The 20,896-nt window shown below is 41.3% G+C and overlaps 1 protein-coding gene across 4 annotated transcripts; it reads right to left on the bottom strand.

Moving 5' to 3' along the window:
• Positions 1–735: 735 nt before the first annotated feature.
• Positions 736–19,933, bottom strand: stk40 (serine/threonine kinase 40). 4 transcript variants are annotated; one of them, XM_053236112.1, is made up of 12 exons: positions 19,613–19,933; positions 16,524–16,854; positions 16,233–16,359; positions 15,873–15,958; positions 15,276–15,419; positions 13,114–13,338; positions 12,923–12,975; positions 8,003–8,118; positions 6,244–6,388; positions 5,548–5,667; positions 4,479–4,563; positions 736–4,342 (listed from the first exon to the last, which is right to left on the bottom strand). In XM_053236112.1, the coding sequence occupies exons 3-12, from the start codon at positions 16,348–16,350 to the stop codon at positions 4,124–4,126; spliced, it is 1,311 nt and encodes a 436-aa protein (XP_053092087.1). In that variant the 5' UTR covers positions 16,351–16,359; positions 16,524–16,854; positions 19,613–19,933; the 3' UTR covers positions 736–4,123. The 4 variants fall into 4 exon arrangements, with proteins under 4 accessions (XP_053092087.1, XP_053092091.1, XP_053092082.1 ...); XM_053236116.1 differs by lacking the exon at positions 19,613–19,933 and adding an exon at positions 17,201–19,573 and having other exon boundaries at positions 16,520–16,854; XM_053236107.1 differs by lacking the exon at positions 19,613–19,933 and adding an exon at positions 17,201–19,573.
• Between the last annotated feature and the right edge of the window lie 963 nt (positions 19,934–20,896).

Here is a 20,896-nt window from a genome sequence, read left to right as displayed (position 1 = left end):
ACTTGTCCTCTATGCAGAACATTTTTAAACTTCTTTACGTTCTTACATTTGAATATGTGAATTTCTCTCTTCAATTTGATGATGATGTTCTTGCAACCATTTGTGTTAGGAATCATTTCCCTCTGAATATAAACATCTACACTGATATTAGCACCAATAGATGGCATTTTACAATTTAAAGAATATCCACGGTTACCTTTTGGACACCAACAAAATGATTTTCACCATGACAAAGAGCGGACATCCTGTTTATATTAACAGCAACTAGTCCTGTAGATGCACTCCGACTTCATCCTGTGCAACATCATTAGTCCACTAGAGGGCACCTCACAGATTTAACACACCGGTTTATTTAACACTGAGAGCTGCAACATCAGCTTAAGAGTCGTATATATTATCTGTTGATTGGATCAGTCTCCCCCTAGCAAACCCAGATGCCGTATAATGAATATCTAACACCTCTGTCTGTTGGCATTACTATTCTAAACACGTCATCTGAATCCAGATCAGCTGCTCTTAAATGATCACGTATTTATACGAGTACATATTTAACCCAAGCTTTTATGCTTCAGAAACTAAGACAATTTGATATCAATATCAAATAAGCTTGTACAGTGACGTATATGACTATGGTCTATGGTCAAAGATGGCACTGTACACAATTCCTCAAATACATACATATATACACTCACATCAGATATGTTCACAGTCTGCTGATCAATCAAGAAAACCAGGTTGTTCCATATCAAATTTATTGCTGACATGCATGTAGAGATTTTATGAAGTACAAAAATATGTCATTTATACAAATTTGTTTTTATCTCTGTACAATTACCCAGTTTCTTCTTTGATATCTATCCAAACAAGCAGCTTACAACACCGAACATTTAGGCTTTTAACTAATTTCACCATCATTTCCTTTTACACCATTTTCCAGTTAGCGGACATGTTTATAAGACAGGACAAGAAAAAAAAAAAATAAAAAAAATAAATCATACTTCTAAACAAAATTACTGACTTTAAAATAAATTCTCCCAATTTAGCGCCACTGAGATGAATCTTCTGGTTTTTTTTTTTGTTTTGTTTTTTTTAGTGTATTCTCAACTGGATTACAAATGCAATTTACTTTTTTTTTTTTTTTTAAAAAACACCTACAGCCACACCCGAATTTTCTGGCAACTTAAACGCAAAGATCATGTGGCACATCCTGCAAGTCCAAGTCATGCATTACTTAATGTATAAAACAATATAGCTCAACAACATAAAATGTGTCATGCTGCAAATACACAGCTTGGCCTTGAGATGCCAAGGGTGCTACAAGAAAAAAAAAAGAAGAGAAAAAAAAAAAATGATGCAGGGAGCGATTCTGTTAAGACACTTACATGGGCATTTAACAACAATTATGGCCTAAGTTAAGGTACGGACTACACGACCACTCCACCAAGTCACATTTAAACCCAAGGATCTGTGGGAAGATGATGGAGCTGGGGGTCACTACACCGCCTTTCTTCAATGAATGATGGATGCAGTGAAGTTTTAATTTTAGTGGGGACCTAGCACTTACGAATGCCCCTTAACTGCGACACACAGAAGAAGTCATCTACAATACTGCAATATATTTAAACAAAACAAAAAAAAAATATTCACATTGAAGTGGGAGCACACTAATGCTTTCAATAGTGGCAGGCAACATTACCTTGATAAATACTCCTCATGTCGATGCCTTGGTGTAACTCTGCTTGATGGCAGCCTACTAGTACAGCTACATCAGGATGGTATTTGCACACTGGCCACTGGAGTGTGTTGTATTAAACTTGCAGGATAAACTCTACATAATTCCTTAATGTCATAATGTGCTATAATTTCATTTGTCTAAAAAATAGAGCTATGCAAAGTCAGTCTCGTTATTAATGTAGCTTAATAAACCATGAGGATTGTGGCAACATTTACTCAACAGACAAAAAGGGTTATTTCAGAATAAAATAAAAAATAAAAAAAAAAAGCCTTCACTGGGGATTACTGGGCAAGATCACAGCAATACTTTAGAACTGGATTATGTGATGATCTCATGATACTTCACACCTTACACGGATAGAGGCAGTGTTCAAAATAATAGATGGAAGCAAGACTGTTTGTATACAGTGAATAAATAAAAATGAACACCCATAAAAAATGAAAACCAAGCAAAGCTGAACAGTTTTGAGTAAACGCTCACGCTTTCTGTCAAGTTGCTTTGCACTTTAAAAACCGAGAGCACAAATCAAAAAGAGACAAACTACCATTGAGAAGCTCGAGGCCTACAGTACTGGATTACGTTTTCCCCCTAATGTTAGTGAATCAGGCAGGCCTTCACAAGCTAAATCACAGGATCAGAGGCTGATGCAAGACGACCACCTGTTTACTAAAATATACTAGACCACCAAAGGTACAAAAAAAAATAAAAATAAAAAAAAAAAATCACCACTTAATGTTGAAATCTGAATCTAAGGCAAGATATTCTGTGGCAATGATTTATACAAGTAGCTTAGATTGGATCGGTGAACAGTCTGACAAGATTGAAAATATTTATAATCATATGACTCGACAATTTCAAAATTAGGATTAGGAAAACATAAAAATGTGATCAATGTATCAAGAGAACCGCGCTCATAATCTTTATATACACGATGAATAAAGACAATGGCACTACAAATGGAAGATGGGGATGTTGTATATGCCCAGGCTCCTAGGTTTAGTTTTAGTGGCCATTCCCCAGCACAATGACCAGAAGGGCGGCCAAAAGGTTCGGATTAACACGGTGTGGCAGAAAAGGAGTGCTGGCTCGTTCTCAAAAGGGCAGCTCAAGATCCTGGCTGTGGTCACCGCAGGGGCGGGGAAGAGACTGAAGCCTGCACTTCCAGGGCTTAATGGAGCTTAAGCTTCCGCATGATTGCAGCCTCCGCCAGCTTCTGACAGCTTTATACCATCTCTGGTTGCTCTAAGACTTCAGGTAATGATAAGCAATCATAAGAACGAAAGCCAGAAGGCATCTCGTTTTGAATTTCGGGAATTCACGTGTACAAGACAACGCTCTATTTGGACAGAGGTGTTATTAAAAAAAAAAAAAAAAAGAAAAGAAAAAGCAAAAGCTTTGAGACCACTGCAGCCGACTGCACCTTTAGCTGATCAGGGGAGAATATCGTACCTCACAGGGCAGCAGGTCGCAAAGCAGCCGCTTTCGGGACTATTTTTGGCATCTAGATTTTGAGCTGTATAATGCTAGCTGCCCGTGAATGCCCAATCAAGCAAAGAAGGCCTACAGAGTCTGTGTGTTATAGTATAATTTAAGAACTGAGACAAACAAGAATAAACTAATGAAATGGCAGGAAAAAAAAAAAGACCATGTTCTTAAAATGCTACCTTTCTAACAGGAGAGGGGAGCAAAGCTTATTCAGATTATGAAGAAAAAAAATTGATCGCTGGTTTTGACATGCCAGAACTCTTGGGGAAAAAAAAAAAAATAATAACAATAATAATAACAATAATAATAATAATAATAATAATAATAACGCTCTTCACCTGTGCTTGTGGTCATATCCCCACATTTGGATACCTGTTTTTCAAAACTATTGAGAGCACAGTTCTAAACGGACTGAGAGAGAGAGAAACAGAGACGTTAAGAGGTAGATTTGCAATTGTGAATGCAGATGGAGCCCAGTATGGATGGCTGTGGTGGACTGAAGGACTGAGGAACACATGGATGGGATGACAACTGAGGTCAGGTGATCTGAGCTGTTCCCCTTGGAAAGTGCTGAGAGTAGAAAAGGAGAATGAGAGGTGTGTGTTACGCGTGGTTTGTGCGCGCACCCATTTGCTACATGATTCCGTTCCGGTATTGCTGCTAATGTCTGTATGGCAGAGTGAGAGAGAGGGAGAGGGAGAGGGAGGGAGGGGATATGTTAGGGGCTCAGAACCCATAAGTCTTGTGTGTTGCCCAAACCAGAGTCACCTTCTTTAACCAGTGAGAGGAGCAGATGAGAGAGAACCGTCCGACATGCTGCATCTCCTCACCCGAGCGCTCTTTAAAGCAACCACACGCACACGTGAATCCGGCTGTGTGACACAGCCTGTGCACAGTGATCCTCTACTTCCTGAGGAAGCGCTGGGCCAGTATGGCTGCGTCTAGAGGGCTGACAGGCTGAGCGTCGTGACCCAGGCGCCTCACCGGCGGCACGCTGCCGAACTGCCTCTTGGTCAGGAAGCTCTTGGCCTCATGGATAGTGTTCTTCTCCTCAGCTAGCAGCAGCTGCTGGCGCATGTAGTTCTCAAACTCATACTGTGACGACTCTTCCGTTACCTTCGCCTGATCGACACACACAGAGAGAGAGGCGATTAAGTCGTTATGAAGCGTACACACACACACACACAACAGTATTCTTTGTTTCACAGAACTGATTTTTTTTTTTTTTTGGATACCAAGCAGCCATCTAGGCACTGACCTCCTGCAGATGCTCGGGTTGGTTGAGCTGGTCATCGATGTCTGGTACTACCTGTAGAGGGCCGCTCATGGACGATACAGAATGCCTACAAAACACACGTCCAAAGAAATTCAGGATCGATGCTGTTGTTCTTGATGGACACAATCTTTTAAAAACCAATTTAAAAGAAGTGATTGAATCCTGAACTGTCTATATCTATGTATTAAGGCGAAGGTACAAAAGCTTTTTCGTCAGTGGAATGACGTTCATTTCGACTTGCATTTAAATCACCGATCTTGAAACTTAAGAAATGAAGGTCTCGTCTCAAGAATGAATTCTTCCTAGTAGCGTTTGTTCTTATTTCTTCCTACTATTGTGATTCATGTTAAAGACACACACCAGCTGCCTTTTTTCTTGACATCATACCCATGATTTAAAAACGTCACTGAGTCACTGGTCACTGGCTGAACTCACAATCGTTGGTGGAGGAACCTCAAGGAACCTCAATTTGTTGGAAGAAGTCATATAGGTGTGTGTATTTTGTTCTTCTTCACAGCTCGACAGACAAAATAAGCGAGTCCATTAATTCCCGGGAGCTGATCATGACTTTATAAAGCTTGACCTGCCCTATAATTTAAAAGATCCATTTCTTTCATTTTCACTGTCTGGAACTGAACTTCGGTCGATGTGAAATGTGTCTGGGGGAGTCTTACTCAACACTCGGTGTTGAAATGTACTTCCAGGTTCTGAGAACTGCATTCAGGACAACAAAATAAACCTAACGATGAAAGCGAAACAAAAACGACTAACGCACAGGAAACTACAGCTGCATGTGCATCAGGTTTGCAAGAAGTTATGTGTTAAGATGTAATCAGTAGTGTAGTCTCACTAAACATCTGCGTAAGCATCAGACAGACCGACCAAGCCCCAGGTCAAAAACAAATCAAAATGAATATAGCTTAAAGATTATGCTTCTGATCATTTTTTGAGGAGGATCGTTGGAGCTGCTCTTTAAGAGAGGCCCAGTGAAAGGAGAGGATGGATGTCAGCAGGGATGAGAAGAGCTAGGAGACCGAGTCGTGACACTCACCAGGAGGCAATGATGCCACTGAGAGATTCGAGCACCTCTGCTGCAGTCAGTCTCTGCTGGGGATCCAGCACCAACAGCTTACGAATCAAACACACTGTGCTTTCTGACACGCGGCCGTCCCTGCAAACACATTAACAAATTCATTAATTCCAACACACAAGTCTGAGTTTATATTTTCATTATCAAGACATTTTGATAAACTAATTTCAACCAGAAGCCTTTAAGACAAATATATATATATATACACACACACATATATGTATTCAAAACGTAATATTAAACTGTTCCTGTAAACAAGTATTTAGAATTTCGGAGAAACACATCAGCCTATTTGTGCTTTTAAGAAAATTCTCCTGGGTGAAGCTCCTCGTCATGAAGCCGGTTGACGGAGCTCACGCAAAACCGGATCACTGTTCAGAACTCAAAATTAATTTTTAATTAATTTTTTCAAAAAACATGCCAGTCAGTCACTGAGGCCACATTTAAATGTGAACATCAGCTGAAGCTCTCGACCTGATTGGCTGTTTGGATAATTTCATGAATGCACAGGTGTTCTTAATACAGTGATCGGTCAGAGTATGTTACTTGTACTTTGTCTTGACTGTACAAAGATATTTAAAAAGAAAAAGAAAAAACAACACCACAAGTCCCGTGGTTCTGAGATGAGCGGATCAGGAGCACGTGTGGAGCACTCACTCGGGGATGGAGTACTCGGCAGCCTTGATCTTGCGAAAGAGCTCTTGAGGTATGCTGTCGTAAAACGGGAACTGGCCATAGAGCATGGTGAACAGCACCACACCGAGAGCCCACATATCACTAGGCTTCCCGCGGTACGGACGACCTGCAACAGAGTGTTCAACACTGTTAGGTCCTAGAGACGGGAATAACCAGTGGTTTAGTATCAAGAGTTCACTACAAGGTTCAGTATGTGTGCAGGGAAATCAGCAAACTCATCAGAAATCTCACCGCACATAAGCGTATTATTGCTTTATACTACAGATATCTGTGCCGTGACTCAGTGTACATACACACAGGTACATAATACAAAGAAATGACCACGAATTTACAACAGCAAGAAGGATTTCCTGTTTATGACCAGCAGAGAAGCATGAGTCAGTGCTAATGACAGCTCTGGTATCATCACCTTCGCCATATCCTGCATGTGAGATACATGTTTACTCAGGAGCTTCATGGTGTCTCTATGTGCTCAGCTGTGCTTCTCTACTCCATGCATATTAAACGATAAAAAGCGTACGAATAAAACAAAACAAAAGGAGACATATTAAAGGAAGATAGGAGGGAAAAAAAAGAACTAAAGACAGAAAAAGAAAATGGAAGATGGGAAGGATGGTATGAGAGAGAGAGAGAGAGAGAGAGAGAGAGAGAGAGAGAGAGAGAGAGAGAGAGAGAGAGGGAGAGAGAGAGAGGAGGAAGCAGGAGGAGTTTCCCCTCAGGATGACTCATTGCGATGACTCATTCAGGCAGCGCTTCATTGTTTTTTAGTCACGTTCTGCTGATCTACGAGTGCTTTGTTTTCATGTGAACAGAGAACTGCAAACAAACGCTGAACCATTTACTCCAGCGGACAATACTACAGTAAATTGCATCTAGAAGCCACTGAAAAACAGAAGTGGGAGACTGTGATTGGTTAGATGATGAATGTCACAGCTAAGAGGAAGGTGATGTTCTTGCAAAATTTCATGTAAAACCTGTACAACCTAAAAGCTACTGAGTCACAAAGCTGGCTTAATTCTATGCCTTTAAAACTCAAAGAGGGCCAGGAGAACTTGATTCCACTAATACATATATATATATATTTTAATTTAGTAAATGCGGTGCAAATCACAACCCAACATTGTCAAATTGATTTGATTTATTACTTAGTTTGCGTAGACATTACGAAGTTTGTCTGGTCCACGGAATTGAATCTTTTAATCCAAAAATAATTCAACTTAATGATAATTTGAATAAATGGTGGAAAGGTTGAGAAATTAGAAAAGAAAAAAAAAAAGCTCTATGGCTCCATTAACTAGCCGAAATGGCCTGAATCACTAATTTTTAGTACCTGCTTCGAGGTGGGGTTGCGGTGGATACGCACACACACTTCCACACACACTCATTCATACCTACGGGCGATTTATCGTAATCAACCTTCGGAAGTCGTTATATAAAATGGAAGCTCAAGGACAGGATTTATTTATTGCTAATTATGTCCAATATCACAATACATGGACTGACAACTCATGGGATAAACCAGTGGCACACAAACAAGCCACAATTTACCTTGGAATACCACAACCCTTAGCCATGCTGTCATTCCTGGCAGTGTGTGGGGAGGGTTTGATTACAGTGGTGATGGAGTGCGAATCATAGTGTCTCACACACACACACACACACACACACACACACACACACACACACACACACACACACACACGCATGCAGAACATCTTACCACTCAGGACATCTGGGCTAATGTAGGCCGGACTGCCTCTCTGGTCCTTCAGTAGATCCTCTTCACTCACCAAATGCTTGCCCAGGCAGAAGTTGGTGATTGTAATCCGGTGAGTCCTGCAACACACACACACACACACACACACACACACACACACACACACACACACACACACACACACGACACTCTATAAGCACAGTTGGTTCACTGATTGCAAACAGTCTGTGCTTGTATTTAAAGCTGTGTACTGTAATGTTTAAAGCTCTCTGCCGTCCGGAAAGCACACTGCGGTTGTGATGAGACAACGTGTATTCTACATGAGATGCGTTTTGAAAAGGAAAAGGAGCAGGGTGAGTAGCTCTGAAAGTTAATTTCCAGGCCAGAACGATTTAACCAGAAGCCTAAAACATTAAGCAATAAGGGGAGCAAGTTCTCATAAGGCATCATTAAAATTAGAATCGCAAAACATGAGCCACGAAGTATTTAATATGCAAGGCTTATGTCTGATGAAGCCACAGTTTTCATAAAGCATTATTCACAATACGTAAAGTTCGACTGACAGAAAAACCGGGGGCTAAAAGCTACACACCGAGCAGGGCTACCCACTGTTGCTGGATGAGCACGGAGTGTATCTGTATGAACATGTTTGGTATTTGTGTCCGTGTCATCACGCCTAAACTGACGTGGGTGGCAGAGATCCACAGCGCGAGTGATGGAGAACTGTAATAGCCTGTCTTTACACAGAACAGAACTAAACATGACAGCACAGACATAAGCAGCCCTTCGACAAACAAGTGAGTCAACCTGTGGCTTAGCACAAGCACTTGGATGACTAACCTATCACAGAACGGGGATGTTATCAGAGCTATTTCAATGCACGCATACAAATAACACACATGCACCAAAAAAAAAAACAGTGCACACCAAGTTAACCCACATGGAACAAGCTGCTCAGCTAATACGTCTGCTCCAACACAGTGTACAGCTTTCCCAAAAGCACAGTCACTGTATCTCATGATAGCGAAGCTTTATTCAGAACTCTGTTCCCTCAGTCACATCCTCTTCCTTAACTTCCCCAAATCTCTCTCACTTTCACACCCTGAGACTGACTCACATGCACAGAGCTACAATGAGGACACTTGCAGAAGCATTCAGTTTTCCCTGGGAGAGATTCTCACCGAATTAAAGACAAAGTCAGGTTCTTCATCACTTATGTGGTGCCTGATGGTGCATGCTAGGCTACAACACCACATCTGCTCCGTCTTCACCGCGCTCATCAACTGTCTTAGTCCATACTATGATTTTAGTTGTAGTGTGAGCAACTAGTAGCCATAAAAATCACTGAGAAACAGCAACGAGAGTCCAAAAGGAAATCGAATTCAATCCCTGAACCCAGTTACTCATCCATCTATTTGTTTTGGAGCGCAAGGACAAAATATAAGAACGATAATAGAGCTTCTGTAAGAAATAAATTGCCATGTCGCACACACAGATGGTTGTCTGGAACAGCAAAAAATAAACACTCTGTGATTCCAGGCACACAGTATAAAAGCATATAGTTTAACTTTTGCACTACATCTCCAGTTCTCTTTGCAGCACAATAATAATCCTCACTGCCCACACTTCCCCAACCAATCCTTCCTCCTCGTTTTTCTCTTATTTCTCTTTTTTCATGACCAAACAAAATGATAGACAGCTCTTGAGTTTATTTTTGTGAGAAACACTAGTCAGCATTGCTCTCCTCGAGAAGGTCCCTCAGGATACTTTCCATTTTTTTTTTTTCTTTTTTTTTGGCATGTGAGCAAACTGATAGCATCCTGCAAATAACAACAGCTGCACTGATGGGAAAAGCTAAAATATTTTTATGTGAGGAAATATTTGGCCTCCAGACGAGAACCAATATAGATTTTCACACTCTAAGAAACGCCTTCAGTGAAGAAACGCTAAACCAGGTTCCTATTTTAAATCAACGAAACAGATTAAAAAACACAAAACAAAAGTTTTGTCCAGAGGATAATGTGTCTGTGCCTAATGCAAGCTGATGTGAAAGTTTAAACAAATACCTCTTTAATAACTGAAAACAAAGTGATGAAGCACAGGTGTAGAGACACAGGGGCCGTTTACACGACAACACTTTCAGCCAAAAACGGGAAGCTTTTTATGCATTTTGTGTGTTTGTTTACACGACAACGGCGTTTTGGGGACTGAAAACGCATATTTTTGAAAACAGGTTTCCACCCAAAACGGGAATCTTTGAAAACGGTGACGTCATGCGCGTGCGTAGTACGTGTTCGGTATGTAGACATGTGCAGTACGTGTCTATTGTAAAGGCATTAAGCGTGAACAAACACACAACAATGGCGGAGAACATGGTCGTGTTGCTGCTGCTCAAGAGTTTGCTAACGCTTCTTCAGCAAAGTGTGGATTTACTTCACCAATATTACAACCATCTAACAGGGTGACAGCGCCAACTACTGGCCTGGCGTACGTCATACAGCGTTTTTGGCCGTTATCGCGGATGTGTGTAAACACAAATCGTTTTGAAAACGTTGTCGTGTAAACGTGAAACTTTTTGAAAACACAAGAGAAAAACCTTCTCCGTTTTTGACTACATCGTTGTCGTGTAAACGTAGCCTCGGCAGAAACGTAGAAAACCATGATTCTCACAAATCCCCCACAACAAAAGGGGGAAAGGGAAAAAAAAAGTACTTAAAGGTTTGCTCCAACAGTGTGGTCTCTTTGTAGTAACAGCCCTAAGGACCCCTAGTGACAGGCAAAGTGTGTGTGCTCAGCAGGACACGAGAGGGTGAAAGCAGCTGCTTGAGAAGTGTGAGTAAATGGATGTCACAGTAGGAAGCCATAGCTCACAGAGTGACCCCAAACACCACTTGTTAACCTCTTGCTTAACAGTCTAGCATACAGACAACAGCTGTATTTATTTATTTATTTATTTATTGAGATTTCAGCAGGCTTGTACTGAATGTGATCTTCATCCACAACAATCAGTTCTATTCTAAAAGAGGTGAAAATTTAGGGAGCATAAAAAAGGTCAAGCTCTGTGACATTCAGTTTCAAATAAACACTGGACAATGTGATGATGACTTAAAACATCACATCTGACTTGGGAAGGAAAAGAAAAAAAACAAAACAAAACAAAACAAAACAAAAAAACCCTAGTCAGTAATTTCCAGGGAAAAACCTGAGGCTTGGATTTGCTTCAAATTATTCTACAACCAGCTGCCTTGAAATCCATCCAGTCAAATATATTCAAGGAGAAATGACTCAGCTTGGTCAAGGCATCAGTCTCACGTTTCTTTTACCTGTTAAAGTTCAGAACAATGTTGAAGAATCCTGTACATGGACCAATCCGAATCAGAACAAGTTACAATCGCATCTGCTTTCAGGTTTTGATTTTGCGGCGAACAGGAGGAACAGGTTGAAGAGATGAAAGGGTACGTGGAAAAACTGCAGAGGGGAGAGAAGTGACGTCCGTGCGCGCATGTGTGTGACTCAGCTCTGAGTTATGGACTCTTTGGCAGCGTTCTGTATTGTCTCCAGCTGGGACAGAGTGTTCTGCTCTCCAGCGCCACTGAGCCAGGCAGAGTCACTTTAATCACCACAGGAGACATGCGAGCGTGTGTGTGTGTGTGTGTGTGTGTGTGTCTCTCTCTCTCTCTCTCTCTCTCTCTGTGTGTGTGTCTCTCTCTCTCTCTCTCTCTCTCTCTCTCTCTCTGTGTGTGTGTGTGTCTCTCTCTCTCTCTCTCTCTCTCTCTCTCTCTGTGTGTGTGTGTGTCTCTCTCTCTCTCTCTCTCTCTCTCTGTGTGTGTGTGTGTCTCTCTCTCTCTCTCTCTCTCTGTGTGTGTGTGTCTCTCTCTCTCTCTCTCTCTCTCTCTCTCTGTGTGTGTGTGTGTGTGTCTCTCTCTCTCTCTCTGTGTGTGTGTGTGTGTGTGTGTGTCTGTCTCTCTCTCTCTCTCTCTCTCTCTCTCTCTCTCTCTCTCTGTGTGTGTGTGTGTGTGTGTGTGTGTGTGTGTGTGTGTCTCTCTCTCTCTCTCTCTCTCTCTCTCTGTGTGTGTGTGTGTGTGTGAGAAATGAAATGAAAGGCTCTTCATGTGCTGCTTTCTAAGTGGTCTAATTACTTTAGCCTTGCTGACAATTCAGCATTTTGTTAAGTACAATCATTTCACCGTAACGTCGTCTTACATCTATTTTTTATTAATCGCAAAAGCATTCGCTTCATCTCTTGATGGAACGTGATCAGCGTGTACACACAGCAGGTCTGAAAATCAACTCTTCGTGACGCGTCAGAGTCACGGCTGGTAAGTTATAAGCTGGCGTCGAGGAGAGACACACACTTGTCAGACTCACATGGTACGGAACAGTGTGTTCCAAGTTTAGACTAGTAGTGGGAGTTTTCACGTGGTCCCAACCTGGCCTCAAGCAACACACGCAGTCACAAGCGAACAGCCACGAAATGGGATTTTTCTTTTTTTTGGTGCGTACTTTATTTATTTAAACCCGTTCCAACAAAGCAAACCGTCATTCGCTTTCCTGCTCCGATTCTCACAGAGTACTCCGCGTCTGGAATAACGTCATTCTGAATCCTGCAGGGTCTATAGATCTGATTTCACTAGCGGATCTGAACCGTCCCTCGTGTGTGGGTTTTCCCACTACACTTTCCCTCTTCCAGAGAACACATCACGGGCATGTTGCGCACCGCCTTATCTTCACTGGAATAGATTCCCAAATCCCAACCGCAGGACTGAATCACACCTTTATTCTCCTGAGCTTAGAGCAGGCTGACAAGGCCAGGCTTCTCTCTGTTGAATAAGCATCTGCCCAAATTACGTCCAAAATCTTTCAGCCCCAAACCGCAGGTAAAAGGAGAAGAGAATCAGCAGGGAAAAGAAGCAGCACTTTTACCTTTTGTTAAGCACCATGTTTCCAAGCTTCAAGTCTCGGTGCACAATATTCTTCTGCAGAGAGAAACACAATTAAACAAAGTAGATATATCTACGTCTATATGAATATATATATAGATAATACTTAAAAATATCGTGAAACAGCCACAAAGCCAGGAATTTGACAATCGCAGCTCCAAGCTTTTTGCTCACCTTATGCAGAGCCTCAACCACTCGCACTACGTCACAGAAGATGACGATGGCCTCGCGCTCACTGAGTCTCTTCTCCTTGATGACGTAGTGTTGCAGGTTGATGAGGTCCACTGTTTTGTCACTGAAGTCATGAGCACACAGGCAGTCCAGCACCAGACAGATCCGCTTCTTCATCCTGCGTGCTCTACTGGCCTCCATATCCTCCACGATCTCACAGGAGCGATCCTGAGAACCGAAGAGAAGTTAGCGGGAAAGAAAGAAAGAAAGGGATTTTGAGAAACGAATCATTTCCAAATTATGGAGAAAATACTTTCTTGCAGTACTGGAAATAAAAAAAAAAAAAAACCTCCATCATTGAAAAGTCCATCAATCCAGTGAGTCATAATGCAGACACAATTTAAAAAAACAAAAAAGATACAGACAAATATAAACAAATGATGAAGGAAAATAATATGTAACTGACATTCAGTAGTCAAGACACAAGCAACTCACTAAGTGGAAAAAAAAAAAAAAAAACTTGCTGAAAGTAGGCAAGTGGTTACTGAAGATAAGAATGAATAAATCGATAAATGACTGAATGAGGAGTTGCTGTGTGTGTGTGTGTGTGTGTGTGTGTGTGTGTGTGTGTTTCCGCACAGCTACTGTGAATAACGCAACAATTTTGTGGTCTGTGTGTTTTCATGTCACTCGGTCATTCGATACGTGTAATACATATCAGTGGTTAAACACTGAGATATGTTCAAATCTCCGGCAGCACACACACACACACACACACACACACACACACACACACGCGCGCGCGCGTTTTAGTCCTGAGTAAGAAGCAGAACCTCATGCACAAGCGCGAGATGTCATTTAACCCACTGCTGTTGAGTTTTCTCAGAATAATCACACGCAGCTAGATTCGGCTTGATATTTTATTTTAGTTTTAGTAAGAAAACGTCAAAGTGCAAAGCTTAGGATGTAACGACTGCTCTATAGAGCCTTTTGCACCGCAGGAACCTTTTCATAGTACCTGAACTAATTGTGGAACTACCCACTTTTTAGCGTTTTCGCACCTCCAGAACTGGGTGTGATTTTAGTACCGACTGCCTTTTTCGAGAACCAAATGAGCTCCTACTCTGGAGCAGGGTCTAACCTCTAACAACTGGTCCTATCCGTGACGTAAGTAGATGTTGATTGGCCAAACGCGTATGAAAACACTCTCACCCGCCATGATTTAAAACGCCGCGTAAACATACTGCAGTGTCGACTTATTCCACAAGTATGGAGAACAGCGATAGATGGACGCGAGACACGACAAACACACAGCTCCGATCACAGCGTCCTCCATCCTCCGGTCGTTTACGTTGTTGTTCTTTGTTTCCGTTGTTGTTCTTTGTTTCCGTTGTTGAACGCCGCACACCAATGACGTCGCTGTCGACCGGCTTACGTCACTTCTTAGTGCCTGCTGTCGGTGCGAACGCAGCCCTTTAAACGGTACTGCGAAATAGTTCACGCAAAATCGCCCCGTACTTTAGTCCTGTAAATTTAGTTCTGGAGCTAAAGCGGTGCGAAAGGCCCTAACTTCATAGCTGCTCTTTGGTATGCTTGAGTAGGATTTAACTATTTAAATTAGGAAAAGTTTAACAATTTAAAGTTTTAATATATAAAAAATGTACATATACACACACAGCCTTGCTAAACAAAGTTGAACAGCCCTGCTTTAGTCATCTAAAGGGTTGGACATTGATTGTTATCATGAATGGGTTAGAGACCCAGTGGACGGGAGTCATATTAACTCAATCAATCAATCAATCAATAGCGATTGAACTGCATCCACAGCTAAGCGGTACATCTGTGAATCCTTGCTTTTTGCTTGGAAGAAGAAGAGTAGCAAAGGCAACGCTGATGAGTGAGTGGGAAAAGAATGCCTGGCTCAAACAGAAACTAAACTAACTGATGAGTCATATTGAGTGCTGTTGAGAGAAATGTTCCTGTCAAAGTAATGTTTACATTACAAATAACACAGGAGGAGCCTGAAGAGGAATTTGTAGGGAAAAAAAAAAAAAAACCAAGCCCAATCTCACCCAAACAGCTGCAAAAGAGAACCTCTGATACACGGCATAACAAGTTAGAAACAGATTCCTGTTAAAGTCCAGCCATTTAACCAGTAGTTTTACCTGGAAGAGGCCGTGGTGATGCACCACTCCGTCCTGATTGTGAAGGAGAGACAGCAGGGAGTACTCCGTGTGCAGCAGCATCTTGCCTTGCCTTTCCTCCTGCGTCTCTCCAGACGAGTCTGCACGTTCCTCTAGGGTCAAAATCTAAAGACAGGTCAAAGCACAAAGGTCATGACCTCAATAGATCATATTCTAAACCATGCACAGGTTCTCAACAACCTTATCGTCACATTTGTGAATTCTTCATCATGATCGACTGATAAAATCTTTTAGTCACGCATACAATTAGCATCCAAAAGACGCTAAGCTCTTGGAAGGACAATAGGGTTAAAAGGCTCAGTGAGTTAAGGCACTACAGGCTTCTTGACTCCTTATCTAATAGCACGATATAGAGTAGGTGAATTGCCGGTGATGGTCAAATCTCAACTTCAGATCAGGCGTATCTATTGTAGAAGGTCATAAACAAGGTTTGTTTAGAAGGTCAGAAGGTTCACGCCGATTCTAAAACAAGAGCACTGGTGTCTTTGGGAATCTTACGGCACCCGCGGTCATGACATAAAGGAGGAGGTGGTTGGGTAAAATGATTAGCGAACTCACTTTCAGCTGGTAGAAATCGTCTGTTCCATCTCTCCTGGCCAGACACTGCACTATGCTCTGCACAGGAGAGTTTCCCAGCCGAGGGCCTGTTCGCAGAGAGAGGTGGAGAGATTAACAGCTGGTGTTGTGATGAAATTAGTTATTAGTTTGTACAGTAGTCTGCAGTGTAATCTTACTTCGTACACGGTTTATTAAAACGCTGGTATTTCTAACGACTATTAATACACACCTTTACACCTTAAAAAGTGCATTTACTGCAAAAAAGACTTAGCACTGAAGTTTCAGAGTCCATCTGACCTTCACGAGCAGGCACGCACGCACGAAACTAAACTTTTCACTCAGTACCCTCAGGTCTCTTACCCAAGACAAAGGGTCCAGCTCTTTTAGCATTGCTGCCAGATATCCCAGGACAAAGGAGCTTGCTTGCCCTGCCGGATGATTCCCCTGCCCCTCTCTCTGCAACACGGCGTCTAGACATTCTGCAGATCTGTAAAAGACAAAAGAAGCAGATAAGCAAAAAAAATAAGAATAAATAAAGCATTCAGATAATCCTAAATACAGTGGATTAATATAAGGACATGAAAACTATCAAATGCTCATTCAAAAGTAAGCAAATGATAAAGTCCTGAGAAGAGACACTAAAGCACCTACGTAATAGTGGAGTAAGCAGAACCCTGCCAGAGGGAACCTGGCTCACTACATTCCAAATCAGAAAAGAAAACATTCAGTACAGTGCTACTGAGGGCTTCCAGGAGACTGGCAGCAAAAGGGTGAGTCACCGGCAGGGAAAAAAATAAAAGACATTTATGTAGGGGGATGGGAGCTGGCTTCGGTATGAGATAACCCCTCCCCACCATTTACGACAATCACAAGATCTGCCAACGGCGGTGGCCCTGAACGAACGAACGAATGAATGGCAGGCCATCACAGGTCCATTTGCATCAACAGAGAACGGCTGCTGGGGCGAAATCTCCTGATGAGACTGCGGCAAAACAATGGGAATAAATGCATGAGTGATACTGTGGAGATTTAAATTCAGTCAGACTGCATGCAAAAGGAATGAGCTGTACACCAGCTCTGCAAAGACCAATGGGGAAATAAATAAATAAATAAATAAATAATCACTTCTACAAAAATAGATTATAGTGGATTGCTGCTTCAATACACAGTTTCCCCACTCGTCCTGCAAACGCGGCTGGTGCAAAAAGCGTACGAGATTTCATCACAAATTCATATCTTTGGTCGAGTAACTTCAGTTTCACAAACAGGATTACTTCAACAAGTCAAGTGTTAAAAAAAAAAAAAAAAATCTAAAAAGTTTTATATACTGTAATCCAGGGGAAGTTTGTCGATCCGTCTTGCCGAGAAACTGGTTTCTATAATTTGCTGAAACTCTCTCCCTAGTTCCTGTAAGAAGGAAGTACATGGCTAATATTACAGTGTGATTCACAGGGCAACTGCTTGCTTCCCACTTACCAAAGACTAGTCAGAAATAAAAATAATATATCTTTCAATACATATACACCGAAAGTCGTAACAGAAGGAGAACATTTAGGAGCAGTCAGACCCTTGTTCACGCCAGAAACATCTCAGATCGATCCGTTTCAAATTAGCATAAGCAACGTAATAATACATACGGACAAACTCGAGCTAAATGAAATACGAAATGAACCGACCTCGCATTTTAAATTTAGTTATAGTTCCGGCTGTCAATCAAATCACATGTTTAGATAAATGCTCTGATTCTCATGTTATCAATTCTGTAGTAACAGAGACTTGGATGGCCAACAACCTACAAAAAAAAACCTACAAAACCTGATACTAAAAGACGAATAATAAAAGGGATAAAAATGCGTCGTTAGGAAAAACGAGGAAAAACGTATAGCGCGTGATTTCGTGAAACTTTCCGTAGTTATTTAACGGTATAGAAGGAGTCTCAGGTGTCAAGTCTTACAAGTCTTTACGACGGAGAACGTTGCACTTTATGGTTCTTGGTAACAATCGTGATTTTATTTTGTCTTATTAACTTAAAGAGAGAGAGAGAGAGAGAGAGAGAGAGGTTGGGGATAGAGCGCTGCTGTAATGCAAGCGATAACAGGAACTAACCTGTCTCGCTTTAAATGGTTTAAAAGTAAACGTTGTTCAGTCATTAATTAAAACTCGTAATCGTAGGCAAACTGCTGCGGTAGAAGAGGAATAAAACACGCTGATAGAGACACGCTGTTATTGATAGGAAACTAATCAAACCACTCAGCAGTGGATCATTTCCCCGTCACATCCTGTTGTATTCCTTACTTAACACCGAGTTTTCGTATAATTAGGTCATTGGGGTATAATTCATATTTTATATCTCTGAAGAAGAGGAATCACACACACACACACACACACACACACACACACACAAAACAACAATCCTTAAAGCCATTCCACAGCTGGTGTAGAAGGAGTAGGAGTTCAGTTGGCTGCTATTGTACATAAATTCGCAGTTTCATCATCACGGATGCTTGTCTAGCTCCAGACTGCTGACAATGCGACAGACACGCTCACATGGACATCACTCCGAGATATTTTAATCGACAGCTTTCCAACATTTCCGTAGATCAAATCTGCACAACTTCTTCTTCTTCTTCTTCTTCTGTAGATCAAATCTGCACAACTTCTTCTTCTTCTTCTTCTGTAGATCAAATCTGTACAACGTAGTCTACAATCGAGTCCAAAGAGAACCTTGTTGGTCAGTGTTTACTAGTTTAAAAAGCACAGCTTTTTAGAAGTCTGTAAGCTTCTCCTAGTCTACAGAGCGAGTTTGTGTGTGAAGTGTATGTGAAGTGATGTCACTGGTGTGTGTGTGAGAGAGTGTGTGTGTGTGTGTGTGTGTGTGTGTGTGCTCTGCTTTGTAAACACATGCCAGTCTCATTAACCAGGGAGCTAAATTTAAAGCCACAAGTTTCAGCCATATGTGTGGAATTACAGGAGACAATTTCACCAGCAGATCTTGCACTCGTTCTTTTCATTTCTAAGATTTCTGGATGAGCTTCAAGAAAAAACACTAAAACACCAGCATTTGATATAAACAACACAGCAGCTGAGCACAAGAACTGAAGATCTCCAGCAGAAAGTCAGACACTGAAGCTGAATCCGTGGCTCACAGGAGGGTCAATCAGCGTCCAGGAGGACAAGCACACATGTCTTGTAGGTCTTGTAGGTCTTGTAGGTGACTCGGTCAGCTCTCCTGCTGTGAAAGCCTGGCTAATGCTGCTCAGTGGAAGCGCTAGCACTTGGAGATGAGGAGAAGATCAGAAGATCTCTCACAGGAAGAAAAGGAACACAGCTCAGGCTGATTTCAGATCAGCTAGTCAAACATTAGCCTGAGTGTACTCATGTCCAAAAACTGATCAATGTGTGTGTCAGATGAAATGCAATTTATTCATCGAACCAGACAAACTAGGGTTAACTCTCTTTTATTATGTTTGAAACGCATCCATTTGTAGCTTGACACTTTTTTTAGCTAACTTACTCGAAGCTATGATAGTCGAGGACAAAGCTAACAGCTCTATACAGCAGCTCTGGCTAATACTACTCACTACTTATACAAACTATTATTACTGAAAAGGAAATGAGTTAGCTGCTAGCTCAACACGACGGATTAGGTATTAGGTGTAGCTTTGTAGCTAAAGAGCGAGTGTTAGAGCAAAGCCACTGACTGACTGACTGACTGACTGACGGGCCATTTAATAACTCACCTCGAGCTAAAAAGCGCCGGGGGAATATCCTGTGTTATCTACACAACCGCCGACATCTTTATCCAAATCTTCGGCTTGGAGCGGTGCACTGACAGTTCCTCCACACCACAAAGCAGTCTGGCTTTCAAAATGCACGTTTTTTTTTTTTTTTTCACAGCATTACCGAAACTGGTAATCAGGAAAAGCCTTCTTGGGACTGCTGATCACATCTTTCCATAGCAGCACCACCTGACAACGGAAATGACGCACGTAGGATAAGTGACGGTGCAGCTCAGCCAATAAAGGCGGAAGACCCGCCCCTTTCTTAATGCAGCCAATCACAGGCTTTGTTCTTGCAGCCGAAAAAAAAAAAAAAAAAAAAAAAAGACTCGTTCGTGCAGATATTTTATACATTCTTCTCAAAGCAGTTGTTAAATGTTTATTTGTTTGTTTGTTTGTTTATTAAAATAGTATAATCTGTAGAGATTATAATAAACAATTACAATTATGGGAATGCATGTATTCCCATAATCTTCTTTAAACTCTCATTTATTTATTTATTTGTTTGTTTGTTTGTTTATTTATTAAAATAGTATAATCTTTAGAGATTAGGATTAGGATACAACAGGCATAAATATATATTCCCATAATCTTCTTTAAACTCTAATTTGTTTGTTTGTTTTTTTGTTTATTAAAGCAGTATAATCTGTAGAGATTAGGGTTAGGATATAACAGGCATAAATATATATTCCCATAATCTTCTTTAATCTCTAATTTGTCTTCTATGTGGCTTCTTTCAAGGAGTTAACAGGATTAGATTGTGAAGTATCACCTTTTAAAATAAATAAAAAAAAACAAAAACAAACAAATAAACAAAACTCATTTGGTGAGTGATGAAAGATCCAGTGATCCACTGATCAGCTCCTAATTCCTAAAACACAGGGCAACTCGTCAAACTAGTGAATGGGAACTTCTGAATTTATTGCTGTTACAGTGACATCGTGCTCATGTTGTTTTAAAGACAATAACACAAGTCAGAAAATCTCAAATATTTATTGATCAAGTAATTAGAAAGTTAAAAATAACTCACCAGCTGGAAAAGATGGTCCACCAGGTTGACCAGCTTGGATTTGGATGGTGGTGTTGCAGCTGGTAGCTGGTCAGACCAAGCTGGATTTTTCAGCAGATTTAATTTAGTGCCAGTTTAATTATATGTAATTCAATCTGCTACCTTAAAACAGCTAGAGAAGCAGATTAACTAGTTGTGGAGATGTAAAGATTACCAGCTTACATCTATGACACCTT

Source organism: Pangasianodon hypophthalmus, chromosome 1 (assembly GCF_027358585.1).
Source record: "Pangasianodon hypophthalmus isolate fPanHyp1 chromosome 1, fPanHyp1.pri, whole genome shotgun sequence".
NCBI classification, from domain to species: domain Eukaryota; kingdom Metazoa; phylum Chordata; class Actinopteri; order Siluriformes; family Pangasiidae; genus Pangasianodon; species Pangasianodon hypophthalmus.
This window is presented reverse-complemented; position numbering and strand designations above follow the sequence as displayed.